This window comes from Heteronotia binoei, chromosome 18 (genome assembly GCF_032191835.1).
Source record: "Heteronotia binoei isolate CCM8104 ecotype False Entrance Well chromosome 18, APGP_CSIRO_Hbin_v1, whole genome shotgun sequence".
In the NCBI taxonomy this organism is placed as follows: domain Eukaryota; kingdom Metazoa; phylum Chordata; class Lepidosauria; order Squamata; family Gekkonidae; genus Heteronotia; species Heteronotia binoei.
Genome location: NC_083240.1, coordinates 818,215 through 846,118, shown reverse-complemented (window position 1 = coordinate 846,118; position 27,904 = coordinate 818,215). Strand labels below are relative to the sequence as shown.

General features: G+C 53.9%; 1 protein-coding gene across 1 annotated transcript; it reads right to left on the bottom strand.

Moving 5' to 3' along the window:
- Positions 1-4,816: 4,816 nt before the first annotated feature.
- Positions 4,817-11,073, bottom strand: CELA3B (chymotrypsin like elastase 3B). The gene is made up of 8 exons (XM_060258890.1): positions 11,007-11,073; positions 9,984-10,069; positions 9,106-9,203; positions 7,954-8,088; positions 7,061-7,197; positions 6,082-6,224; positions 5,373-5,525; positions 4,817-4,896 (listed from the first exon to the last, which is right to left on the bottom strand). Exons 1-8 carry the CDS (start codon positions 11,044-11,046, stop codon positions 4,879-4,881), a joined length of 810 nt encoding a protein of 269 aa, XP_060114873.1. The 5' UTR covers positions 11,047-11,073; the 3' UTR covers positions 4,817-4,878.
- Between the last annotated feature and the right edge of the window lie 16,831 nt (positions 11,074-27,904).

Genomic DNA, 27,904 nt, shown 5'->3' with positions numbered 1-27,904 from the left:
GCTGTCCAACCACCTCATCTTTTGCAGTCCCCTTCTTCTTTTGCCTTCTGTCTTTCCCAGCTTCAGGATCTTCTCCAGTGAGTGCTTCCTTCTCATTTGGTAGCCAAAGTATTTGAGCTTCCTTTCTGGTATCTGTCCCTAATTCCCCTTCCCCTCTAGTATTCATTTTGTTTATTTAAAATATTTATTTCCCATGCTTTCAAATGTTTTCATGTGAGGTGATAGACATGTTGTTCTTTATGACTGAGCTCCCTTCTACTCCAAATGCAGTACTGCAGTCCTAAGCTCTGTTCACAACCTGAGTTCGATCCCAGCGGAAGCTGGTTCAGGTAGCTGGCTTGAGGTTGACTCAGCCATCCATCCTTCCGAGGTCAGTAAAATGAGTCCCTAGCTTGCTGGGGGGAAAGTGTAGATGACTGGGGAAGGGCATGGCAAACCACCCCGTAAAAAGTCTGCCAAGAAAACGTTGTGAAAGCAACATCACCCCAGAGTCGGAAATGACTGGTACTTGCACAGGGGACCTTTCCTTTCCTCCCTTCTATTCCAACTGTTAAAATGAGTGGGTAGTGCTGAGTGAACCCCGTCTATAGGGTGCATGCACGTTTATGCCTGCACACGCATGCTCCAGGCACCATGGGACACAGCATGCTAACACTGCAGATGATGGAGGATTTAGTCCCTGATGACAGTTTGAGAGCTATGCAGGATGCGACCACATTGCTAAAGCTAGATAGGGCTGGGCTTTGTCAGTATCAGGAGGGGAATCTGATGTACTTCGCTGGTGCATCTCTAGGGGGAAAATATGTGAAGCTGTTGTAGGGCAATCTTTTTTCTAGTGTATCTTTAACCAAATGGATCCTATTGGACTCTACTTTAAATCACTGGTCATCAGGCAACCGAATAGGAACTGTTTGTTGTGTGGTTTTAAGCAAGGTGCAGCCATGAAAAGCAAGGGGATGTAGGTTGGGAGGAGAAGAGCAGGACCTGGATGAAAGACCCTTCTCTGCCTTGGAGCTCCCTGGGTGGCCATCAGTGTTCCCTCTGAGTTAGTGTGAGCTAGCTCACAGGTTTTTAGCCTCCAGCTCACATATTTTTGTCTTAGCTCAGGAAAAATAGCCCCAGAGCACACTAATGTATACAGTAGCTCAAATGTTTAATGCCAATAGCTCACAAAGTAGAATTTTTGCTCACAAGACTCCACAGCTTAGAGATGCATTGGTGGCCATGGGTCAATCCTGCACACTCTTTCTCTCACAGCTTACCTCACATGAAGTTTGCTATGTATGACTAAAGCAAAGGAGAGCCATGAATGATGCCACACTGAACTGTGCTTCTGGGAGTGGGGTGATGGAACCCGTCAATGGGATTGGTCAGTCAGTGGCATTGCAAGAAGAAGGACCTCAGCCGTACTGGGTTAGCTTGCAGGACACCTGCATGGTACAAGGTGATCTCCAGCATCAGAAGACCACAGGAAGAGCACTGCTGGATGAGATCAGAGAGGGTCCATCTAGTCCAGCATCCCATCTCACACAGCAGTCATGCACTTCCTCTGAAGGGCCAACAACAGGGCAGAGAGGCTGAGGCCTTCATAAGAACATCAGAAGAGCCTTGCTGGATCAGACCAGTGAGGGTTCCTCTAGTCCCGCCTCCTGTCTCACACAGCAGCCAACCAGTTCCTCTGGAGGGCCAACAACAGGGCGGATAGGCCGAGGCCTTCATAAGAATATCAGAAGAGCCTTGCTGGATCAGACCAGTGAGGGTCCCTCTAGTCCAGCCTCCTGTCTCACACAGCCAGCCAGTTCCACTGCAGGACCAACAACAGGGCAGAGAGGTCAAGGCCTTTCCCTGAGAAGAACATCAGAAGAGCCCTGCTGGATCAGACCAGGGAGGGTCCATCTAGTCCAGCCTCCTCTCTCACATGCTGGCCAACAGTTCCGCTGGAGGGCCAAAAAGCAGGCCATAGAGGCTGAGGTCTTCCCCTGGTGTTGCTTCCTGGCTCTGGGATTCAGCGGTTGAGTGCCCCTGACTGTGGAGGTTCCCCTCAGCTACCAAGGCTAGTAGCCCTTGAGAGGCTTCTCCTCCATGAATCTGCCTAATCCCCTTTGCAAGCCGTCTGTTCCTGGGTGGCCATCAGTTCCTCCACTCGCTGGCAGCAGCAGCAGCAAACTCCGCATTTTAGAGCAGCTTTTGCCCCTCCTGCAGATCTGTTGCTGCTGCGCCCACACCTTTCAGACGGGAATGAGTATTTTCTCCAACGGGGCTCTGAAGGCAAGAGGCGTTCAGAGGAGACCTGCTTCTGCACAAGTGCATGGCGTATGGTTGCCAAGTCCAATTCAAGAAATATCTGGGGACTTTGGGGGTGGAGCCAGGAGACTTTGGGGGTGGAGCCAAGATCAAGGCTGTGACAAGCATAATTGAACTCCAAAGGAAGTTCTGTCCATCACATTTAAAGGGATGCCACACCTTTTTAAATGTCTCCCTTCCTTTGGAAATAATGAAGGATAGGGGCACCTTCTTTTGGGGCTCATAGAATTGGATCCCCTGGTCCAATGGTTTTGAAAATTAGGGGGTACTTTGGGGAGAGGTACTAGATACTATACTAGGAGACTTTGGGGGTGGAGCCAAGATCAAGGCTGTGACAAGCATAATTGAACTCCTAAGGGAGTTCTGGCCATCACATTTAAAGGGACAGCACACCTTTTCAATTCCTTCCTTCCATAGGAAATAATGAAGGATAGGGGTACCTTCTTTTGGGGCTCATAGAATTGGACCCCCTGGTCCAATCTTTTTGAAACTTGGGGGGTATTTTGGGAAGAGGTACTAGATGCTATACTGAAAATTTGTGCCTCTACCCCAAAAAACAGCCCCCTCCAGAGCCCCAGATACCCGCGGATCAATTCTCCATGATTTTCTAAGGGAATAAATCTCCCTAGGGAATAAGAGTTCCCAGCAGACATTTCCCTTTCTGACGACCTTGAAGCGGGGGGGGGGGCTCCAAACGGGGATCCCCTGCCCACCTGGGGATTGGCAACCCTAGCGTGGCGACCCCGTGCTCCCTCGGTGGCCCCCATCCCAGCAGGAACGGGGTGGGGTGGGGGGAGGAATCAACCCTGCCCTGCAGAACTCCCCAGATCCCACCAGATGGGGCGCGCCTGCTCAGTCCACGTCGGGCAGGCAGAACGCAGAGAAGTGCAAATTCCCCTCCAGCGCACTGCGCGTGCGTCCTAGACTAGCAGGCGGAGGGGGCGAGGAGGTGGCGGCTGGGCACTTGTTGCGCATGCGTCACTCGGCGCCTTTCCCGCTGGCGAGCCCCTCGGGTCACGTGAGGCTGAGTGAGGGCGGGAAATTCTTTTCTGGCGGCTGCCTGAGGGGGAGATGGAGGGACAGCACGTGAGGGGAGGAAGGACGGGGAAGGAGGAAGCTGAGAGGGAGGTAGTGAGGGCGACCACGAAGAAAGACCTGGGAGGAGGAGGAGAAACAACACGACGGACGGTGGTGGCTGCAGAAGGAAAGAGGCCGCAGTGAAGGGTTGCCAAGTCCCATTCAAGAAATATCTGGGGACTTTGGGGGTGGAGCCAGGAGACATTGGGGGCGGAGCCAAGTTCAAGGCTGTGACAAACATAATTGAACTCCAAAGGGAGTTCTGGCCATCACATTTAAAGGGACGGCACACCTTTTAGATGCCTTCCCTCCACTGGAAATAATGAAGGATAGGGACACCTTCTTTTGGGGCTCATACAACTGGACCCCCTGTTCCAATCTTTTTGAAACTTGGACGGTATCTTAAGGAGAGGCACTGAATCCTATGCAGCAAATTTGGTGCATCTACATCAAAAAACAGCTCCCCCAGAGCTCCTGAAACCTCCAGATCAATTCCCCATTATACCCTATGAGCATCAATCTCCACAAAGAGAATAATGAAGTGCTCAGGAGACGTTTCCCTCTCCCCCCCCCATTTCTGGCGACTCTGAAGTGAGGGATTGGCCTTTCTACTCATGAGTTGCTGCCAACAAAGTAACACAGACACACCATTCCAAAAGGAAGCCTTTCAATCGGAGACTGAAGCCTCCAAAGGCACATGGTCCTCTGGGGGCCACGCTTGGGCGGGAAGGAGCCTGGGAAAGCGGAAGAACCCCTGCTGGGACCTGGGGATTGGCAAGCCTACCGCGATGTCAGCAAGGAAATCAAGAGCACTACGACGAGGATGGTCGAAGAAGGGGGGGGGGTGGGAAGCAGCACACCAACTTCAGAAGAAACTGGGCTGAGGGAAGAGCCACAAGCAAGGGAGCTGAGGCGAAATTCTTGATTATGGGGGAATGAGGAGTGAAGTGAAGGAGAAATTACAGGTGAAAGAGGAACAGAACAGTGTTTGAAGAATAAAAAGAAGAGGAGAGGACCATGGAGCTGATGAAGAGCAAGGACAGGAAGGGAAAGACTGAAGGGGTGGAAAGGCAGAGACTGAGGCAAAAAGTGAGTGAATAGGCTGAAGGATAACTGTGGAACAGAAGGAAACTGACGAGAGGATTTTAAACAAAATTATATATAGGATTTAAGAGGCTGGTGATTATGTTCAGCTCTTGAATTGTTCTTTCATGGAGAAAATGACTACTTAAGACTTATTCTGCTATAGAAAAGCAGAAACTGCATAGCTTTGTTTCGTTTCACCCTCTTTTCTGAAGAACAAACGCTGAGAAGAGAGTAGTGGCAGCATCTAGCTTGGCTGAACAAAAACTAAATGCCTTTGGCGTATTCTCTGTTTGGCAATCTCTGAAATATATGAGGGAGGCAAAAAGAAGGAACTAGTGTGAGAGAAATGTTGGTCAAGAAGTATTTTATTCTTAACAGGCAGAATCCAATCAGATGGGCTGCTGCTTGAAATTAGTTGTTGGAAATCGTCTGCAAAACAAAACCAGAGTTGCGTTACAAGTAAAAGTACAAGGACAGTAGGAATCTGCACCTGAATTTGGCCCCTTGTTCCTTCCAACCCTAAGTCTGCAGAAATCTGACCCTGAGAGTCTGCTATGTTCCTTGCTAACAGCTGTAGTATTTTATGTGGAAGTGGGACAGGACATAGTTGGGCAACTTCACAAGGAGCTAAAATGCCCAATAAACAAGATGCTTTTCCAGCTTCTGCATTTTATTCATGAGTTCCAAGGCAACCCCTGCTTCCTTCAGCTGACCTTTCATGTCCCTCTTTCTTCCTGGAAACTGAGTGGGATATTCTGCATGAGAGAATGGACTAGGGAAGTCTGTCCTTCCTACTAGGTAATTCCATGCCATCCCATTTTGGTAGGAGAGATTCCAGTTCCATAGGCATCTGCCAGCATGCTCTTTCCCCATCCCTGGATACAAGCAAGGCCACAAAACAATACCTCTTCAATCCAGGAGTTGAAAGCAGAGACCCGGGTGAAAACAGTCGGTTTTTTCAAGGTGTTGCACCCCCAGGCAGACACAAAGCTAGTAACTCCATGGACATACCATCTCCCATCTGCAGCCTGGCAGTTAAGAGGGCCACCAGAGTCACCCTGAAAATAAATACATTGTCACAGGATTCCATGTAGATAGATCCCGGCAGGCAGCCGTGTTGGTACTACTGGACTCTTACTTTATAGAATTTCAAAAGCTTTGTGTTGTACAATGAAGAAAACATTTCATCCAACATGAATATCCAGTGAAGTAGGCTTTAGTTAACAAAAGCTTCTGCTATAACACTTACTTAAAAGGGCCACAAGACTCTTTTTTGTATCTTTTAGTGCTACTCAGACCATATATTTATCTACGATTACCCTTACAATTTCTACACGATAAATATAGCAGTCAAATGCCCAAGGTGCAAGAAGTCAGTCTCCAAAGCCTCAACAGCACATTTTTATTTTATTTCTTCTACATCAGTTAAGTTGAAGTCTGTTAAGTAGCTGGATTGGAAGTACAAAAGATCTTTTATGGCACTGCCTGCTTTTTATTGCCCAACTCAAGAAATAGTCCCAGGGACCTAAGGATACAAGCATGACGACAGGGATGCAAACGTCATTGCAGTCCCAGCTCACAGTTTAAGTCTCCTGTTTGCCATTCATTACTCACATTGCAACCAGCTCGTACGTCTCCTCCGGCACAAACCATTGTCTCCTTTACAGTGGTTCCCCACCAGGTTGGCTGTGTGCAGTGTGCGTGGTCCACTGCTGGGAGCAATGCCTGCTGTAGTTTGGAGGGGAGAGGTCCACCAGCTGTAGGGGGAGAGCCCAAAGAGGGATCAGGCTTCTGTGGCAGCCACCACCATTCTGACAGAGCTAGTCCGTTAGCACCTGTCATTCCCTGGACTTGTGGTTGTTTACGTAGTTATGCCCTTGAGCAGAATGCTTGAAACTGTTTATTTCCCACACTTGTGTTAAACAGATCATAGACATATATTCCTAATTTTCTCATTGGCTAATATTGAGGCTGACTTTACAGCTAGAGCAAGTGTGCCCAGGGAACGGGTGGCTTAGAAGGAAATGTTTGTGTTGCCAGCAACTTCCTTTCACGGGAAGTGAAATGGGGCACTTTCTCCCACTTCATCATTTAAGCTGATAGAGGTGAGACAACATTTTTAAAGGTCCTCTATTGCCAATTATGCTTGTTAAAAAGCACAAGAAACTGCTATAAGCCAGCATTTCCCAGCCTGTGGGTCCTGACCCAAAAGTGGGTTGTGAAGCCCATGGAAGTAGGTCTCCAGCTTTTGCATTTCTATTGGGTTTTGCATGCTCTGTTTTTTATTTTGTTAAATTGATCACCATGCCAAGTACCTTTGAACCTGTGGGTCACTATAGCAAAAAAGGTTTGGAAGCACTGCTATAAGCCACAGTAACTGTGACCATGTTCCATTGCCTGCAGCAATGCTAAATGCTGGGAGAACCATGGGCCTACTGGGGGTGATAGATTGGCTCTGAACAGCCATGATGCTGAGAATACAGACAAGAGCCGGCAGCCATTCCAGTGTCTTCAAGTTGAAGACTTTAACCTCATCACTCTTCCTGAGCTCTCCATTCCCACCTCTCCCATTGGCAGGAATTAAATCACGCACTGTAGAGGCGCCCCCAGCCACTGATGAAGCATGGGTAGTCATTGGGCAGCAGCTCTCCTCGGGGTGGGAGGCAGCCCAGCTGCACCTTGTCGTTGAGTACTGCTTCACGGGACAGTTTGAGCAGGGCAATGTCGTCGCTGAAAGAGAAGGAGAGGAGTCACGGGTAGAATACAAGCAAAGGTTGACAGGAACATCCTGAAATCTTTTATGTGGCAATCAATTTCCAGGACTCTGTGCCAAAGAAAATTAATAATGTATTGAGGGTCTTTGCTGCTCCAAAGGAAGTGGTGGATAATGTGACCTTAAGGCAACATTCCTTACAGGAGGGGAGACAAGCTCAAACATGAAACCATGTCCTCTAATCCAAGTTGTATGGGAGTTAGTTGTGGGCTGCTCAATGAGGAGGGGTGACACTGCACACATTCAGCTGCTGCCTCCAGGCTTTTCAGATACATTCTGGAGCTAAATCCTGGTTCAGATTAAGGCCCCTTGAATCTTTGAATCTCATTCCATTCTCCAGCAAGCACCCACGAATTTCAGACAATGTTCTAAGTGAGTTAGAGAGCTGGTCTCCATCAAAATAAAATTTATCAATATAAAGTTTTGAATCAAGATAAAGAACATTACAGACCAGCCAATAACAACGAACCCTTAAAATGTGGAGAGACAGGAAATGTGGAGAGACAGGTCCCAAAACACTGATTTTAGTCCTCCCCTCACTACTCCTTCTGGCGCAACCAAACAAAACTATCTACAGTTGCTTCTTCCGCTCATGTGGGCTCTAGATCTTTCTCTTGGTTTGTGTGCAGCAGTTTTTACGTGACCCTTCTTCTCCTCAGCTCTCCACCAGAGGTTGAAGAGATAGCACGACCAATTCCCACAGCTGTACTTACCCACAAGACACACAGTTGTTGTTCCAGCCAGGATGCACAAATATGTCTCCTGAGTTCACAGGGATGTGCTGCTCAGTGCCCTCTGCGGTACTCCTGTCATACTCACCCAGCACAACTTTGTACTTGCGGGACGAGCTGAAAAGGAAGGACTGGCGGTCATGCAGAGGAAGGACGGGGGCAGGATTCAGTGCTGGGTGAGGATTTCCATGGCAGCCTCATCCCAGTGTTTATTTGTGAAGTGAGAAGTGCAGGGGCTCATCATCCTCTCTGACCTTCAACCTCTGCTCCTTCACTCTGAATTGGAGTGGACTACTTGTGGCTGATGTGGCACTAGGGCAAGAACTCTGCATATGCACAAAGGCAGTATGATTAAGTTATACATTCTAGGACAGAGTATTGGCAATGGAAACCAGTTCTGGTGCCAGAACCCAAGGCAGCCTGGCACAAACAAAACTCTTTCTGGCTTCTGTGAGATAGGTGGACAATCTCTAGGAAACAAATGGAAGCCTGCTTGGTTGGGAGATAGATGGTAGAAAATATGCAGTCCAGCCTCTCCCTGCTTTGTTCCTTGTCCCAGTGCTCATGACGCTAATAACCTTGTGCAAGTTTCTGCAAGCACAAGGATCCATGTTCAGTCCCTAGTACCTCCAGTAAGAACCTCAAACGATGTACATGTCCTCTACCTGAGACTCTGGAGAGTTGCTGCCTGTGAGAGTAGACAGTACTGGCCAACATGGAGCCAACATGGAGACTCCCAGTGCCTTCTACTACTGGAGAGCCAGTTTGGTGTAGTGGTGAAGTGAGTGGACTCTTATCTGGGAGATCCGGGTTTGATTCCCCACTCCTCCCCTTGCAGCTGCTGGAATGGCCTTGGGTCAGCCACAGCTCTGGCAGAGGTTGTCCTTGAAAGGGCAGCTGCTGTGAGAGCCCTCTCAGCCCCACCCACCTCACAGGGTGTCTATTGTGGGGGAGGAAGGGAAAGGAGATTGTGAGCCGCTCTGAGACTCTTTGGAGTGGAGGGCGGGATATAAATCCAATATCTTCTTCTTCTTCTACTACCAGATGGAGACCAGCTATTCAGACTCAAACAACTCCTCCTCCCTCAGGCCCTATCTGATGCTTAAATCCTGCACATGCAGTGACAGAACTTACGAGATGCAATGTCCAGCAGTCATGACCCAGTTGGGGGCAATAAGGCTTCCTCCACAAGTGTGGTAGAACTCTCCATTGCTCTCATACTGCAGGGAGATCTGTGGAAAGCATTACAGAGGGCAATTATGTACACATAAATCTCCTCCACTCCATGTCCATTGCTAGCTTATTCCCATTTAATTCTATGGCCTCAGGAGCATGAAATGAAGGCTCCCTAAACAACACAGGGCTGACTCTGGCTTCTGGCACCCAGCACCTTATTAACTAAGAGATCCATTGTGGACCAATATGTATTTTGGGGTGTGAAACCGCATGATGCAGTGTGGTAAGCTGCAGTACTGCAGTCCAAGTTCTCTGCTCATGACCTGAGTTTGATCCTGGCGGAAGCTGGGTTCAGATAGCTGGCTCAAGGTTGACTCAGCCTTCCATCCTTCCAAGGTCGGTAAAATGAGTACCTAGCTTGTTGGGGGGGAAATGTAGATGACTGGGGAAGCCAACGGCAAACCACCCTGTAAAAGGTCTGCCAAGAAAACGTCATGATGTGACATGACCCCAAGGGTTGGTAAGTAATGACCTGGTGCTTCCTTTACCTTTAAACCCTTATATTCCTAGTTGTTGGCCTGAGAGTATTGGGGTGCAAAAATGAAGCTGTGGACTGAAGACAGTGCCGGGGTACTCGGAACGGGGACTGAATCCCAGTAAAGGGTGTCTATTCTTTTGCTTATTCAGAGTTCAGAACTTCATCTCTGTCTTTAGCCTGCTGCTTATACAGCTCTGCATGGAACAAGGAAGTAGCAACTTACTGCAGCCTCATCTAAGTAACTAGTCCACCTCCCCCCCCCCCCAATTTTTACAAAGTCCAAAGTAACCAAACTTACCTGCCAGGGCCAGCTATAAGGCACAGCATCCTCACCATTCACTACTCTCCCCAAGGGGGCATAGGTGGGCTCTCCACAGCCATGAGCTAAAGAGAGAGCAGATTACAATGAGACAAGGAGGATCCCATGCGTGACAATTCCACTGGGTTCCTTCTTTCTGGAACGGAGGTGGCGTTTATTCCACAGCATCCCACCAGAGGGAGATGGAGGCACTGGCCTCACTCGCTCTCTCCAGGATTGCCCACGAGATGGCCTCTGGAAAAAGTCAGAGAGTGAGCCAGGCAAATAAACAGCACCGTCCTCAGCAGTACCTGAGGTGGTTTCCCCTTTGGCTGTTTCCCAGATCTCACAGCAGTTCCAAGGCCACCCTTCAGCCAGGGCCAGGCCTAGACTGTCTGGCACCCTAGACAAGGCTAACTTCTGGTCACCGAGTCACATGGAGGGTTGCCCAGTTTGGCACCCCCAAGAGGCAAGTGCCCTAGGCAGTTGCTTAGTTTGCCTGGTGGTATGGCCCGCCCTGCCTCCAGCTTCCTTCGCAAAGGAGAGCCATCTGCCTGCTCCAGCACTCACTATTGACTCAGATCTCCTCCAGGTTCCTAATGAAGCTTAGGTATGCTGCATGACCTAAACATGAGTAGGATCTGTTGCATTTATAGCCTTGTCTTCTACCCACATTCGTCCTTGCCAAATCCCATCACTGCTTAGCACCCAGTGTCCTAAAAGTCTTCCTGAAACAGGAGTATTTCATAGCTGTATGTTTTAGGCAATTGCCACTGGAAGAGGCTAGGTCCTTCCCCAGAACCTATGCATGGCAAAGCCAGCCAGGAAGCATCCAAGTCAGCCAAGATATGGGAAAGTCAACATTTTGGGCAAGAAAGCCATTCCTTCTGCTCTTACAGCCAGAATCCACCAAGAGAGAAGAAAAGGACCTTGCAAGGAAGATCACTTGGGCTGTGGTGAACTCAGAAGTTTCCTGGTAAATGAGTGGTGCAGAAGAGCAGACACCCAGGATTGGCACTTTACCTCCAACTGCCAGCAGGAGTGTGATAGAGAACCTCCACATCGTGGCCTGAGTGATCGTCTGTGAAAGTGAGAATGAGAATGAGCAGCAGGGTTTTTTAAATATCCCCCTCCCCCAAGCATGCTGGTTCACAGCTGCAGGTGTGGCCAGCCCTATCTCAGTATGACCCAAGGCCGCCCCTGGAACACACACAGTCCTCCAGGAGTATCTCTTGTCAGCAATGATGTGTGCCCTGCAGGATGGAAGGGGGAGACATGGGCAAACCCTGTTTACACAGTGCTTTCCTTGTAGAAACCACTCACCCTAGGATTCTTCAAAGCAGAGTGCAGAGCCTCATTTGAATGAGGGTTGACCTGAACTCACCCCTGGAATTTAGCTCCAGTGCATATGAACAAATGACATCTCTGAACATAAGAAGCCACCGCAAGACCCTGGATTAGCCAGAGGGTGATCCTGGGCAGGCCTCATCACTGGCTCCTCTCATTTTTGGTACAAAGAAGAACTGGTCTGCCTTTCAACATTCATGGCTGTGCATGGTAATGTGTGATGCTGAAAATTCACCTGCCGTGCAAAGAGTGTTTGCTGACCATTGCTTACTAACTTTTGCACAGATCCCTAGTGAGACAAACAACCATGAACTAAAGGGTCATGTATGAACACCCCCAAGGTGAGGACCTGAAAAAAAACTTGCTGCACCTCAGATGTGTGTGCTGTTCTTTTGCCCAAACTCCAAGGGGGTGGCCACTTAGGGCACATCAGCTGACTGCAGCAAGACTCCACAGTATCTCAAATTAATTTTTGGTTTGAGTGCAGCTGAGATGAGATCAGCAGACCACAGCCCTGCCCTTGAGCTCCACAAGAACGGATGTTGCCCTCCTGGATCTTCTAGCCCAACGTCTGTGCAGCCAGCCTGCCTCCTTTGCCTGGGACGCACAGCAGGTGTTTGGCAACAGGGTGGCAAATAATTAATCTCCCATTGAGCTGGGAAGGTTACACTGCAGGCACCTGGAGAAGCAAGGAGAGGTGGAGGGGGCTTGGGGGAAGGTTGAATGCCAAGAGATGCCCAGGCCTGGAGGTGGCAGCGCCAGACACGAGGCATGTTTCTGGATGAGAGGAAAAGAGACAAAGCAGCTGGTGGCTTCCAAAATGAGCAAGAGTCAGCGGCAGAGACTGGGAACAGGCAGGATTTCCTGGTACAGCAGAAGCCTCTCAATGGCCCACGAATGTGTGTGAAGTGCTGTCAAGTCACTTCTGCTTATGATGACCCTTTGAATGAATGACCTCCAAAACGTCCTCTTGTTAACAGCCTTGCTCAGGTCTTGCAAATGGAGGACCCTTGCGGCTTCCTTGGTTGAGCCAATCCGTCTCACGTTGGGTCTTTTCCTGCTCACAGAAGGGGGAAATTCGAATACCACCTTATTGTACCATCCTGTTGAAAAGACAAATAAGTGGGTTCCAAATCAATTTCAGCCTGAACTCTCCATAGAAGCTGAAATGATGAAACAGACTGTCAAACTCGGGTCATATCATGAGAAGACGAGACTCACTAGTTAGTACTTTCCTTGTAGAAACCACTGGCCCTGGGATTCTTCAGAGTGGAGTGCAGAGCCTCATTTGGACCAGGGTTGACCTGAACTTACCCCCCGAAATTCATCAGGGCAAGCAGGTTCACCTTCCTTTGGACTTGAGGGAATGTCTAGAGACGCTGGCATTGGTTGAATTTAAAAGCAGGCAAGCACAGTATGTGAAGACAAAGGAACTCTCTTAAAAACTGAGGTCCCCATCTTGGGCAAGGCTCAAACCTGCACCACCACTTTCAGCCATAAACTCGCCTCTGTGTGTGCGTGTGCACACTTATTTCCAGCCCTTAAAAAATTGCCAACATGCATCTCTTCTCTTTCCTTTGCTGCAAACGTATAATCTTCTCCCCCTCAAAAAGCAGGGTAGGGCTTATTCTTCTACACAAAGTGAAATCCAAGTAATCCTTTTTATTACAAGTAAGCAGAAAGACCAAAAGCTTATTCTGAATACATCCCATAAAAATGTCACAGCATCTCATTGCCCTTTGTTCCCAGTGTTTACACGCCCCCACCCCACCCCCCCAACAAACAGATATGCTTGTCTGCCAACTAAGAATATACAGCATGCATCTGATAAGGTGGGCTCTAGTGCACAAATGCCACAGTAAATCTGTTGGTGTCACAATGGGGCTTTGGAAGGGGGAGACTGAGGGGTTCTCAGCTACCTGGAGAATGTCTCCAGCCATTGGCTCCCACCCATTGAGGAAACATCATATAACTCTCCTGGACCATTAGCCAGCCTTTTGCCTAACAAAGGAATGATGGAAGAGGTAGCCGGAGGACGTCCTACTTCTCTGTGTGTGCTTAAGGCTTCCTGGATCATCAACACGCACATTTGTGACTTTTGTCAACTCCTACAGAAATTAAATAAGAAGCGTTTAAAATGTATGGCTGTATCTTTTTCCAGCTAGAGAAAGTCCCTAAGGTTACAGAGATGCATTATGCATACCAAGTTGCGGCTTTTTCATCAACAGAGATATCTCTCTCTTTTCTCTTCCACACTCCAAATGAAGATGTAAATATATTATCAGTCCTTGTGCCTCAAATTCACTTGCCTTATCTGCCCATTTCAGCTTAACAAGATCTGGGCATTCCATGCTGCATGTGGCAAGATGAGGGATACTGGAAGACCCACAGCCCCTCTTTTCCATGGGCACAAAGACCCCAAAGGATCTATGAGCTCTCTGTGGCTTCTGCTCCACATCAGGAATTGCCATGCCTCCTGGGCACAGGAGTCTCTCTCCCTTCTTCCCAGAGGCAGAATTCCCGCACTCGCCTTCCTTCTCTCTGCCCTCCTTCCCACAGGCCCCTTTCCACCAGTTCCTTGCTGAACAGCCCCTTTCTCCAGGGTACTCTGAACTTTACAGTCAGTCCTGCCAGCTACCTTTGACCCCCCATTTAATCCTCCTGGGAATGAAGGCGCTGAGGTGAATGGTGGAGCAGTTTAGCAGAAAATGATTGACCAGACCCTGGGACCCCCCTGTGCTTTCCAAGAATGCAACACTCCACGGCAGGACAAAGAGCCACAAATTCCAGTTCCCAGCCTCCACCTGGAGCCAGAGCCCTTCGGTCCTCCACGCGAGCATGATTCCACCAGTCCTGGCCCTCAAACTTGGCCGTGAGCAGCAACTTGCAAATGGAAAGTGAGAAAAGCAGGTGGCAATGCTGTGACACAGGCATGGTGCCAGGATGTGATGTGGGGTGCTAAAGAAAGTTGCGTCGGCCTGAGAGTTTCTGGTCTTTTTTCGATCCGCTGCAGAGCCCCCCCCCAAGCACGCCATCGGAACACAGACCACCGAGTAGCTTTCTTCTTTAAATGGAAAGAGGCAGAGAGATTTGTAGTGGAGGGCTGGGGCAGAACTGGTGGCTGTCCTGGCCATCTTTCCCAGGGTGCAAACCCACCGGAGATTGCAAATGAAAATATGTTGCTGCCACAAATATTTTGCCATTGGATTCTAACTTCATACCACTTTGCATTCTTAACCACTGCCCACCAGCTAGATGTAACTCTGCTCACTGTACCTCATTCCTCATCTGATGAAGTGTGCTTCTAGCACATGAAAGCTTACGTTCTGAGTCAAACTTTGTTGGTCTTAAAGGTGCTACTGGACTCCCACTTGGTTCTATTGCTTCAGACCAACACGGCTGCCCACCCGGATCGTGCTGCCTTCCACTTCCTCCAGTCACAGGGGTCCAGCCAGCCTCTCAAATCAAGCAGGACTCTCCTCACTGTGACCCCCCCCCCAATTCCTGCTGCCCCGGATGACCACAGAAAGCAGGAGTGGCTGAGACAGGAGCCTCCTCAGGATCATGACAACACAACAGCAAGCTCCAAGGAACGGTTATTTGCTGCCCCCCTCCCCCAGTCTCCCTAGCAGTAGGGCTGGCCTCAATAACTGCTTCTTTGTGGGGGGGGGGGGTGGATTTGTGCTTGTATTGGCTGCAGCTGATGAGGGGCTCCTGCAAACAGCGCAAGGAACTGTGGCAGAGGCGCCGGAATCCCATTCTTTGGAGCGGCACCTCATCTCCGCCAGGAGAGGGCAGCAAAAGAGATCCCTTCTGCAGCACCGTTTTCTTGAGTCCCATACTTGGCTCCAGCCAAGCAGGGACCTTCTCAGCATTCAGAGAAGTGGAGGGGGGGGGGGTTCTGAGTCTGAGGAGGGCAGCCAGGTGTTTGCCAAATGGGGAGGAGCAGTGCTGCTCCGCAGGAGGGGCTGGTGGCACAGTGCCCTTGAGCTCTGTGGATGGACATCCCTCAGGACAGCACTTCTGGCTCTCCCGAGACTCTCCACCCAAGCGTGCCATTCCACCTTCGTCCGCTTGCTTGCTAAGACAGGAAGGCGCAACACACATTCAGCCAGGGACTGGGGAGTTAATCATTAATGCCATGTGTTTGCCTGCAGCTTGCCTGGTGTTTTGCACAGTAAGGGACAGAGACCCCTCCTTTACCCCCAGCCAGAAGGGGCAAGGAAGCAGAACCAGGGGAACCAGACAAGAACCCCTGCTCAGGAATGGTCCTGGCTCTCTGCTTGGCCTCTCACTTCGACAGATGTTCTGCCTGTCATGAGACACCATGGGATGGGGAGGGAAGATGCCCCCAGAGACAGACCAGACTGATGCTCTGCTGACCCAGGTGCACTGGGGGGGGGGGGGGCAGGGAAGCATTCTCTGCTGAGAGCCAAGCTTGAACTTGCATCTGGGGAGCCCCGTCCCAGCCCAAACTCCTCCTTGGAAACCCTGAGTGTATTTGGCAGCTCCTCAGCCTCAGGGGGTTTTGTTTTCAGCTGGGATTTGGAAAAGGGCAAAGAAAAGCCCAATGAAAACTCGGTGGACATCTCACCCCATCTCAACATTCCTTGACGGAGGCTTAAGCGCCTTCCTTGAAGGGCCAACCGTCCCTTCCCTGGCCCCTCATCTCTTTGAATCCCAGAACCACAGAGTTGGGTGGTGCCATAGAGGCCACCTAGTCCCACCCCCTGCTCAATGCAGGATCAGCCTAGCCTCTCTCACAAGTATTCGTCCAGCTGCTGCTTAAAGACTGCCAGTGAGGGGGAGCTCAGCTCACCACTGCTGATTCCACTGCTGAACAACTATTATTGCAAAAAAGTTTCCCCTAATCTCCCACCAGTTCCTTCCCACCCTTAATTTAAACCCATTATTACGAGTCCTCTCTGCTGCCAACAGAAACAGCTCCCTGCTCTCCTCTAAGGGACAGCCCTTCCGATACTTATTGGATTGGATATTGGATTTATATCCTGCTCTCCATTCCAAATCTCAGCGTCTCAGAGTGGCTCACAATCTCCTTTAGCTTCTTCCCCCACAACAGACACCATGAGGTGGGTGGGGCTGAGAGAGTTCTCACAGCAGCTGCCCTTTCAAGGACAACTCCTGCAAGAGCTATGGCTGCCCCAAGGCCATTCCAGCAGGTGCCTGTGGAGGAGTGGGGAATCAAGCCTGGTTCTCCCAGATAAGAGTCCACACATTTAACTGTTACACCAAACTGACTTAAAGTCATGTCCCCACCTCAACCTCCTCTTCTCCATTCCTCTCAGAGGACTTGGTCTCTCAGCCCCTGGTCATCCTTGTCCCTCTCTTCTGCACCCGCTCCATTCTGCTACGTCCTTCTTGAAGTGAGGCCTCCAGAACCACACACAAGACTCCAGGTGCTGCCTGACCAATGCAGTGTGCAGCAGGACTGACATTGCCCGATTTGGATGTTATGCCTCTGTTGACACACCCCAAGATTGCATTCGCTTTTTTTGGTTGCTGCATCACACGTACAGTCCATCCATACCCCCAAGATCTTGTTCACACACACTGCTACTCAGAAGCGTATCCCCCATTCAGTATGCGTGTCCCTTGTTTTTGTTACGCAGATGTAGAACTCAGCACTTATCCATGTTAAAATGCATTCTGTTCACTTCCACCCACTTTCCCAGCATGTTTGGATTTTGTTGAATTCTATCTATATCTTCTGGTGTGTTTGCTGCTCCTCCTTTGCCTTGTAAGGTCCTGGTTGTGCAACAGCAGTGTGTGTTGTGTGTGCGTTTGTGTGACCCATGGCGGCTTCTGCCTTTCTGGAACTGTGCCCCATAATCCAGCATATGTGGGGGGTGCTGTTTCTGTCTGCTTGATTCACATTTTCCAAGAAAAGGCCGGACATGCAAAATAAGTTCCAGAGTGGAGGTGGAGGGGGCCAGGGTGGGCTGGAAGAGGGGGATGCCTGCTCATTCATTCATGCTTCTTCAAATGAAGCGATGCAAACCAAAGTTATTCTACTGAAACAGTTTGGATCTTCTCCCTTTTTGGAGATGTTATGGGATGGAAATGGGAGTTGCAATTTGTGCTTCATAAACAACAACACATTATTAAGGCTGCAAGAAGATGGTTTTGATCTCATCCATTGTGAGAGACCAGGAGCGGATAATGCACCATATTCTTGTCCCAGCTGCTTTGTACATGACTGGGAGGGCCGTGTTTGTACGTGTTCAGCTGCTGTGTGCATCTGTGTGCACTAGATCTCATGGCCTGCGCCCAGCCTGGCCTCTCCCACCCAGAGGAGGTCTCTGGGTCGGGCGGCAGCCTGCTTGTGGCCTGCGGAGGGGAGGGGAGGGCAGGGCAGGGCTCCTTGTATGATCCCCAGGGAGGAGCAGCAGCAGGCGGCTCCTCTCTTTCCAGGGCCTGCTGGGATTGGATTTTGCCAGAGGCTTGTTCAGAAAGGCCTGGCTGGAGTAAGGTCTCAGAGCCTGCAAGGACAAGGCATGCTGGGCAGGGGGGGGGGGGGGCAACTAGAGGGGGGTGGGGACCCGGGATCCATCCAGGCACAAGATCCCGTCTTCCTTCCCGCAAGTCAGCTCCAGGCAGATCCCCCTAGAATCCTTGGGGTGGGGGTGGACTTGCCCCCTCCTGAGTCCTGCCAGCAAGTAAAGGCTGTCTTTATGGGGGGGGGGGCTTGTCTTGGGGCTCCTTCCTTTCTGATGTTTTAACTCGCTGTATTTTGGCTTCTATTAATATCTTAGCCCTGTTTTCCCCTCGGTTTAGGCTGTGTGGCCACCGGCGGGCAGAGAGGCGGGCTAGAAAAGTTGCCAACCAGTTAAAGGGAATTTGGAGAGCCGCCGCCAGGCAGCCCAGGCCTGTTTGGCCAAGGGGGGGAGAAGGCCGCGGCCGGAGCGTCCCAGGGGCTGGAGGGTGTTGCGGGGGCTGCCAGTCTTGGCACTCGGATGGCCCTTGGAGGCCCCGGGCTTCTCCGGAGAAGGCCGCACTGGGCCCGTGCAGCAAGAGCCAGCGGCTGCAGCAGGAATGGAGGCGCCCCCCGGGCGGCCGGGAGCCCCAGCGCTTCGCCCCCTCCCAAGTTGCTGGCGCGCTTCGGCCGTCGGGGGGCCGGGCAGGCGGGGGTATCCGAGGTCTCGGCGCCGCCAGGCCTCCCTGCCCCGCCCCGCCCCGTCCCGGCTCCACCCTCCCTGGCGCGTCCCGTCCCGTCCCGTGGCGGAGTCCAGGCCAGCTTTGCCGAGGCGCCGGGCCCAGAGTGGCGGAGCCGAGATTTCGGCGGCGGCGGGCGGGAGGGCAGCAGGGAGAGGCGAGGGAAAGTTTGCGGGGCTGCTGGCCTCTCTCGCCGCTCCGTCCCGGCCCCGGCGCTGCTGCTGCTGCTGCTGCTGCTGCCCCTTCGCAGGCGGACCAGCGGGTTGGGAGGCGGCGGCGGCGGCGTCCAGAGCAGAGCAGAGCAGCAGGAGGAGGCGGCGGCGGCGGCCGAGGGGGCGTCCGCTTAGCGCGCAGGAGCTGCCGGCCCCGCACCGGCGGGAGGACTTGAACTCGCGCCTTGGCTTGGAGGGCTCCCGGGCCGGAGCCGCGCCCGCAGATGGGAGACGCCGAGGCTCGGAGGGCCCCCCCGGGCGGCCGCTGGACGGGGCGCTGCTGTTGCCTGGCGCTGGCGCTGGCCGCCGCGGCGATGCTGGGCGTAAGTGGGGCGGCGGCGGGACCGGGGCTATGGGGGGGGGGGGGCGCTGCCTGCCTGCGGCCGTCGTCTTGTGGGCCCCGCAGCCAGCGCCCGGCAGGCAGGAGGGAGCGGAGCGGCGGACGGGGGCCAGCTGGGCGCACCAGCTCAGGGCGTCTAATTTTAACCGTGGTCGGGGAGCCGCTATTCGTGGCGCGGCTGGCAGGCGGACTGGCGTCGGCGGGCGGCTCTCTGGGCAGGCTCGAGCCACGTCCCGCATGGAGCGGAGTGGGCCGGCGGGGTCCCCGGGCCAGGCGTGAGGAGAGAAAGAGGGCGCCCCGTCGGCGCTCTGGCGTGGCCCAGCCTCTAGCCCCGGCCTTGGCTGCATTTAAAAGCCGCCGAGTACCCGCCCGGCGCGGCCGCAGAGCCTGGTGGAAATCGCTACCTTTAGGATGGAGCCGTCGGGGGGGGGGGGGCGGCGGGAGCAGGCGCGGGCTGCCCAGGGCAGCGAGGAAGCCGGTGTGGGCCGGGCGGATGCCTGCGCTGTCCCGGTGGAGCCTCCGGGCTGCCGGCAGGACAAAGAGAGAAGGGCGGGCTGGGCTTCTGCGGGACCCCTCCCGTCCATTGCTGGGCCCCTTGGAGGGGGCCGCGTGGCCCACCCCAGGGAGGGTCCGGGCGGCGGGGGCTGGGTCGGGTTGGCTTCTTCTGCTGGGAGCATCTCTGGGGGTGGCTCTGGTGACACCGCGGGCCCCCTCCGACTCCAGCTAAGAGGCACGGGCCTGCTTTGGGGTTGGCGCCCCAGGAGCGCTGGAAGACTGCCGCCCCCGAGTGCTGCTGCTGAAACTCCCCGCGCCCCTCAGCAGCTGCGTCTGGCCTGGACCCCCCCCCCCCCCGCGGCTGGCTCTCCCGCAGACCTGACCTCTCCCCCCCCCCCCCCCCGCCCCGTGCTGTTAGGGGATGGCCAGCGAGCCCAGCCCAGCCGAGCCGGCACTCCCTCTGGCTGCCCTTCCACCCACACAGCCCGGGCAACACACTCGGGGCCTGTAACAATGGGCAGCTTTGTGCCGGGATTTCCAAGGGTTCTGGGGGAAAGAAGGAAAAAGGCGGCCTGCCAGAGCCCCCCCCCCTCCCCTCACTCCCTCTCTGGCTCGCTCCGGAGCCGGGCCTTTTCCTCGAGGGCGCATTCCTGGAGGCCTCCTGCGGCGGGGCCACGCCCTTGGCAGGCGTCAGGAGCCTCTGTGCCATGCTGAGAAGGGGGCACTGGAGCCTCAGGTGGCTGCAGGCTGGCTGCAGTGTGTCCCCCCAGGCCTGGCTTCGAGGAGAAACCCCTTCCCCTTGAAGTCTGTGCCCCACCCCCCGCAGAGGGGCTCTGAGCCGGTGAGCCTCCCGGGTGGCCAGATGTGGACTGCAGTAGGCCTCCCCCCCCCCCCCAACACACACACACTTTCCAGGGCGTTCTTTGGCTGCTCCTGATGCGGAGTGGCTGCGAGGCCCCTGGGAGGCCCCCGCCCCAGCAAAAGAGGCTCAGCTGTGTCCTGGGATTTGCAGAGAAGGGCTGGGCGTGGGGGTGGGCAGGCCTTGGCATCTTTCAGAAGGGCAAAGGAGGTTTCTTTTGGGTCCCGGATGGGGTGACGGGTGGCGTGGGGGTCTCTGCCAGAGCTGGAGGGAGAAGATTTGCCCTGGACATTGGCCAGTGAGAGGGTCACGGCTTCCACCCGCTTCCCCCTGCCCCACACCCTCCTCCTGGCCAGCCTCTCCCCCCTTCCTTCCTTCCTTCCTTCCACCTGCCCTGTGCTTACGCTTGCCCTGGCTTGTTCTCCACATGGAGCCTTTCGGGAGAGTTTGGAATCCCCTTTCCAGGGTGGGAGAGGAAACAGGAGGTGAGGCCGAAATGTAAACATGGTGCTAAAAATAACCCCTTAGCTGCTGGTCCTGGGATGCCACTTTCCATGTGTGTGTGTGTGGGGGGGGGGGGTGAGGGTGAGGCATTTGCTGGCTGGGGTGGCCTGATTCCAAAGCATGTGCAGAGTGCCCTGAGCCAGAAAAGGCCACCTCCCTTGCTGCTGTGCTTGCGCCAGAATGGGAGGCCTCTGGCTGGGGGAGGGAGCGGCAGAACTGGGCCCTTCTGCAAGGAGAGAGGAGGCCTGGGGGGGGGGCTTTCGTCCACCTGGAAATCAGCCCCAGACCTGTGTTGTTCACTAGGGAGGGGAAGGCCCTCTGTGCATGCTCAGAAGCACCCACATACTGATGTTTTCATGTGTTCTAGAAGCTGGTGCCAGGGCTCAGAGTGGGCCAGGGGGACTGAGCCCTCTTCTTTTGGGCCTTGTGTGGCGGCTGGCTGCTGCCAGACCACCTGCCTGGGACCCTCCCTTGGTGCAGGCTGCTTGGCACCCCATTTTCTCTGCAGAGAGGTTTGTGAGCACAGCAGGGGGCAGGAGGCGAATCCTGGCCCAACACTGGGCTGCCGGTCCTGGTCCTCCTGGTGCCTGTCCTGGGGAGGACTTGGTGGACCTTGGGAGGGAGGGAGGCTCAGAGCAGGAGGCCTCAGCACAGTCTGCTGATCCCGCCCGGATCCGGAGATGGTGTGGGCCTCAGGGCTACCAGTTTTGTTCAAAGCGGGGAAGAAGGGGGGGGGACGATGCCAGGCTGCCTAGTTGGGCATTAGGGAATGCATCAAGGGATGCCACTTTCTGGCATCTGCTTCAGAGCTATTGGGGCCAGCTTCATCGTGCATGGGGCCAGCACTCTGTTTGGGGCTCTTTCTGACATAGGGTTTTTTCTTTTGCGGGGGGGATATGTTTAACTTCAAGAGGAAGAGCCAGCTTCCCCCCTCCCCTCGCCATGTAGAGGAGCTATACCTGAGGTTCTGTGCAGAGCCAGGAAGAAATCTGGCATGTGCTCTGTACGTGGTCTAGGTTTCCTTAGGGCGTGGCTTTTGAAGGGAACGTGGAGGTGCTTCCCTTCTCTATGACAGGCTCTTGTGTGCTTTTCCTGCACATCCCTCAGGGCACCAGCAGTGGCAGTGCATGTATCCGTGGGCGGGTGTACAAAGAGCGACTTCTGGCCTTCATCCTACTCACCCTTCTGAGCATGCAAGAGTTGCCGCATCTTGCAGCAGGAAGGGTTAAAGCCCAAAGCCCATGCCTCCTGTCTTCCTCCCTTTCCCCCTGACTGGCTGAGCAGGACGCTGGAGGAGACAGGCAGGCAGGAATGCCTGATAAGCAGGCAGGAGCTCCCATCCCCATAAAGGCTCCGAGGGAGGGAGTCCCTGCTTGGGTGTGATCTGGGCCTGAGGGGGGAGGTGGCTGGAATCAGACCAGACCTGAAAGGAGGAGGAGGAGTCCCAGCCCGCCAGAGCAGGAGGAATGAGCGGCCTTTCTTCTGTTTCTTGAGGCACAAGGGCAGGAGTTGTCTCTGAGGGCATCTAAGCCGAGGACTGCTGGCATTTCACCACCAGATGGGACTGGGCTGCCCAGAGGAGTTAGTAGGGTCGTAACTGTGAATAGGAAGCAGTTGCTTAGCCAGCCATTCCTCCTTGCTGCACATAAGAGCCTGGAAGTGAGATGGGGGACCCTGTCCAAGCAAGCCCTCCTGATGCCCCTCGGCAAGCAGGCTCAGCCCTGCCCTCTGGCTCCCCTTCGCCAAGGGGTCTCTCTCTCTTTCTGCAGAGCCTGGAGTCTGCCAGGAATCCCCAAGACCTCTTCAACATCTGTCCAGAGGGGACGGGACCCCTTGCCCAAAGTCCCAGTCTCCCCAACGCTTGGGATCCCCTCCCCCCATCTGGCCATTCAGAGTATGAAGTCTATTCTGAGTGTGCTCTGAAGGTTTCTGTGGATAAATTAGGCAATGCCGCTCCGAGAGGAATGTGCCTGGCATTGGACTGGGGCCTGAGCAGAGAATAGTCGTGGATGTGTCAAACTAGGCAGGAGAGGACGGAAGGGAGGGGGAAACTGGGGCCTGCCAGGGGAGCTAGAAGCCCTGGTTCCAGCAGCCGGAATGGCAGACAGAGGACAGGCTCTGAGCATGTGCAGAGTGATTTTCCTTCCCTCAGAAGCTCTTGCTGTTCCTCTCTGCCCCAGCCCAGAATCAGGTGAGAGAAGGGCTGGCCTCCTCTCCTCTGCAGGCTCCACTTCTCAGTTCTTAGCATCAGCCTCAGTCCGTGCAGAACCTCCCTGGCCCCTTGGCTTCCTGCTCTGCTCTGCTCTGCTCGGCCTTCCCTGACCCTCCCCGGGGCAAGCCTGGTGCAAGTCAGATGCTCCCTGCTGAATTCAGCCAACCCTTCCCTTGGAGTCTGGAGAGCTGGAACCAGCTGGCAGCCTGCCCCTGGGCGAGGTCCGTTGGCAGCTGGCAGTTTGGGTGCTGGTGCTTGAAACAGCTTCTGTCTCTGCCCTCTGGCATCCCGCTTGCCCCTCCCTCCCTGAGGGCCCTTCGCAAAGGCCACTTTCTTCTCTCTTGCTGACCTCTGCTCAGGGCAGGCCACGAGGTGGATCAGCAGTGCAGTTCCCGCTGACTTGGTGTCAGGAGGCGTGGCCTGATATGCGAATGAGCCCCTATGAGGGAATGAGCAAAACAATGGTGATGTCAGGGGGTGTGAGCCAGTCTGGTGTAGTGGTGAAGTGAGCGGACTCTTATCTGGGAGAACCGGGTTTGATTTCCCACTCCTCCACTTGCACCTGCTGGAATGGCCTTGGGGCAGCCATAGTGGTTAAGTGAGCAGACTCTTATCTGGGAGAACCGGGTTTGATTTCCCACTCCTCCACTTGCACCTGCTGGAATGGCCTTGGGGCAGCCATAGTGGTTAAGTGAGCGGACTCTTATCTGGGAGAACCGGGTTTGATTCCCCACTCCTCCACTTGCAGCTGCTGGAATGGCCTTGGGTCAGCCATAGTGGTTAAGTGAGCAGATTCTTATCTGGGAGAACCGGGTTTGATTCCCCACTGCTCCGCTTGCACCTGCTGGAATGGCCTTGGGTCAGCCATAGCTCTGGCAGAGGTTGTCCTTGAAAGGGCAGCTGCTGTGAGAGCCCTCTCCAGCCCCACCCACCTCACAGGGTGTCTGTTGGTGGGGGGGAGGAAGGTAAAGGAGATTGTGAACTGCTCTGAGACTCTTTGGAGTGGAGGGCGGGATACAAATCCAATACCTTCATCTACCTCACATGGTGCCTGTTGGGTGTGGGGGGGAAGGTAAAGGAGATTGTGAGCTGCTCTGAGACTCTTTGGAGTGGAGGGTGGGATATAAATCCAATATCTTCATCTACCTCACAGGGTGTCTGTTGTGGTGGGGGGAGGAAGGTAAAGGAGATTGTGAGCCGCTCTGATACTCTTTGGAGTGGAGGGCAGGATATAAATCCAATATCTTCATCTACCTCACAGGGTGTCTGTTGTGGGGGGGAAAGGTAAAGGAGATTGCGAGCTGCTCTGAGACTCTTCGGAGTGGAGGGCGGGATATAAATCCAATCTCTTCATCTACCTCACAGCGTGTCTGTTGTTGGGGATGAACGGTAAAGGAGATTGTGAGCCGCTCTGAGACTCTTCGGAGTGGAGGGTGGGATATAAATCCAATATCTGCATCTACCTCACAGGGTGTCTGTTGTGGGGGAGGAAGGGAAAGGAGATTGTGAGCCGCTCTGAGACTCTTCGGAGGGGAGGGCGGGATATAAATCCAATCTCTTCATCTACCTCACAGGGTGTCTGTTGTGGGGGAGGAAGGGAAAGGAGATTATGAGCCACTCTGAGACTCTTCGGAGTGGAGGGCAGGATATAAATCCAATAGCTTCTTCACCTTCTATCTTCATCTAATATGCAAATGAGTTCCTGGTGGGTGTTTTCTACACAAAAAAACCTGGAGAAGCCCCTTGTAGCACACCCCGACCCAGTCGCCCACCCGCCCGGCTTTTTTGTCTGATGCTGCGTGTTGTCTTTTGTCTTTGCCGCCTTCCTGCTGGGATGTCAGCCTTTGCTTCAGCCAGACGGAGGAGAGATGAGATGTTGCTGGCTTCCCGTTCCGGGACCCCTTGGCTGTGCCCACCTAGCCCTCCCCAGCGTGCTTTCCCACCCCACCCCACCCCTGCTTGTTATCCTCTGCAGGCCGGCCAATTAGGGCTTGTTGTGACGGGGGTCAGTGGGCACGCTGCCTGATGCCTGAGCATCTGGGTGCCAAGTTATGTGCCGTCTGCTCTTGGCTGAACCTCCAAGCCTTGGCACCTTGCCCAAGAGAAAACAGGACATGGCTGGGTTGGCATCCACTGAGCAGTGGAGATGATAGCATGCCTTGGCGGCCTCTGGCTGATGCCACAAGGACCCAGTGCTGCTAGAGCTGCGGGCCTGTTGTGTGGTGTTTGGAGCGGGTATGAAGAAAGAGGGCAGGAAACACCTTAGTGTTGCTGACGTCATCCAACCTTGGAGTTCAGGAAGTACCAGGGAATTCTATTAATAGTCCCCTCCCTGCTTGTAAGAGTGCACATTGCTACTCGCTCCAGGATCCACCGGTGCAGTCCAACTTCCCTGGCTAAAGCAGGGGTTTGAGAGGGACTTGTGGTGCCTGGGCCTGACAGGATGAGCTCTCTTTGCTGCACAGGAATAGGCCGGGAGATGACTCTCTCTCTGCTTCCTCCAAGGCTGAGATGTAAGCTTAGCCACGCCTGGCCCAGAGGAAGCCCCTGGGCTGCTGGCCCCCCGCCCCTCAGCCACTGGGTCGGCCGCTGCTGCCTTGCTCTCGGCCTCAGCCCTGGAAATGGTGGGATTGCGTGACAGGCCTTTCGGTGCTCTTCCAAAACAAGAGGGAGGCTGCTTAACAGGCTTGCCCTTGTGCCCAGAAACCGGTTAGGAAATGAAGTCAGCTGGCCGGGGTTTTGAGGCTCAGAAACAGCAGCCCTGCAATGCGCGTCTCTCATCCGGGGGACTCCTGGTTCTAGCCAGTCCCTTGGCCAAGGAGAAGCAGGAAATGTGACTTTTGGTGGGGTGGCAGAGACGTAGTTCAATAATGCAGACTTGTCTTCCTTCATCTTATAACCTTCTGGGCATCCTTACTGTGTGCAAAGGTGATGTTTCTAGAAAGACCAGCGTTGGATGGGTTTTTGAGTTGAAATGCTGCATTTTTCTCAGGTTCATTGCTTGCCTGAAGAAGTAACTCCCTCTCGGCCTCGGTATCTGGCAAGTGAAACCGAGCCCAGCAGGGACTCACCTGCTTCCTCACGCAGAGGGCTGTTTGTGGTCTTGAGCCCCATGAAGGCTTCGAAGCACTCTGCACATGATGTCTTCTGGACGCCTAGTAATAAGCAATAATGCTTGGCATGGGCATGGGCCCCATAGAGTATTTTCCAAGCTAGCTGTCAGGCCCCCCAGTCTTCATGGTGCAGCTGCCTGGGGGGAGAAAAGCCCTTGCCCCCAGGAGGAGCCTTGGATTGTCTGCTGAATCAGAAGGCATGTGGGGCACTCTGCAAAACCAGACTCTCCCTCCCGCCCTTGTTCCCCCCAGTTTTACAGGAACGGCCAAACGATAGTTGTCTTCTGAGCGGAGGCTGCCTGCCGCATGCAGCAGTGTCCAGATTATGGGCCCAGAGCTGAGCCAGGCAAGAGGCTCTGTTGCTTCTGGGAAATCCACCCAGTTTCAGTTCCATTGTGAAGAAAAAACAAGAGGAACTCATCTGGACCGTATTAGCAGCCATTTTGACAATGTGAGCGAGGTCTGATGGGAGCATCCAAAGCTCTTGGAGGGAGCCCAGGAGGTGGGGGGGGGGGTGGTGGTCAGGGACGTTCTAGTCGGCCTTGGCAGGAGCAGAAGACTGTCTTGCCCAAAAAAGCAGGCCGGAGTTTCCTGGAGACAGGTCCGGCAGCCAGGCGGCCTTGGTGAGGGTTTTGCTGTAGCCTTCTGCTGCCTGGGCCTTGCTGGCACCTGCAGGAGTTTGGCTGGGAGGGGAGAGCCTGTCTGTGGGCACGAGCTGCCTCTGAGGGAAAGGATGGCCTCTTCAGAATGGGCTGGGGAGCCTTTCTAATTCTGACCTGGCCAAACAGAGCCAGTTTGGTGTAGTGGTGAAGTGAGCGCACTCTTATCTAGGAGAACCAGGTTTGATTCCCCACTCCTCCACTTGCAGCTGCTGGAATGGCCTTGGGTCAGCCATAGCTCTGGCAGAGGTTGTCCTTGAATGGACAGCTGCTGTGAGAACTCTCTCAGCCTCACCCACCTCACAGGGTGTCTGTTGTGGGGGGAGAAGATAAAGGAGATTGTGAGACACTCTGAGTCTCCGATTCAGAGAGAAGGGCGGGGTATAAATCTGCAGTTGTCTTCTTCTTCTTCTTCTTCCTCCCTGCCCCCCAGTGAACCCCAAGTTCTGCCAAGGGCTGCCTGGCATCTCTGCCCTTGGGGGAGGCTGCTGCCCCCCCAGCACGGTGGCCCTGATCCATGCTGACAATGTGCCCCCTCTGGCGGGGCTCTAGGCCAACCATTCTGAGTCCATCCCGAAGTGGTGGGGTCTTGTTTGTGTCCACTCCGTGGCCCTCTGCATCACGGATGCCACCGACTGCCATGGCTAAGCGGTGTGGGCAGCTGCGCTCCCAGGTCTTCAGGGCTGCTCTTGGACAGGATGTTCTTTGGGCAGTGGCGTGAGAGTCTAGAGAGGAGGTGACAGGCGAGCAGTTGGAGCAATGTGTGCCATTTCCGGTAACTCGAATCTGCTCTCAGCAGCAGCAGCAGCAGCGGCTCTTGCCCCGAGAGGCCGGCTTCTCCCCCCCTCCTGAGATGGCCGACAGGTGCGGCAGGGCTCTCTCTGGCCAGACAAGGGTCCCCATTTGGTCCTCCTGGGGGTGGGGGGAGCATGCCAAGCGGATACATGACATCGAAGAGGACGAGGCCTCACTCTTAGCCAAGGGGAATGTTTACTGGTGTCTTTTTA

Bases quoted from the DNA above. Each gene is read 5' to 3' on its own strand.
- CELA3B (XM_060258890.1), bottom strand. From the start codon at position 11,046: ATGTGGAGGTTCTCTATCACACTCCTGCTGGCAGTTGGAG. The intron at 8,089-9,105 runs GTAAGTTCTGTC...CTTCCTTTTCAG, and splicing joins ACTGCTGGACATTGCATCTC to CTCGTCCCGCAAGTACAAAG. The intron at 7,198-7,953 runs GTAAGTACAGCT...CTTCTCTTTCAG, and splicing joins AACAACTGTGTGTCTTGTGG to CGACGACATTGCCCTGCTCA.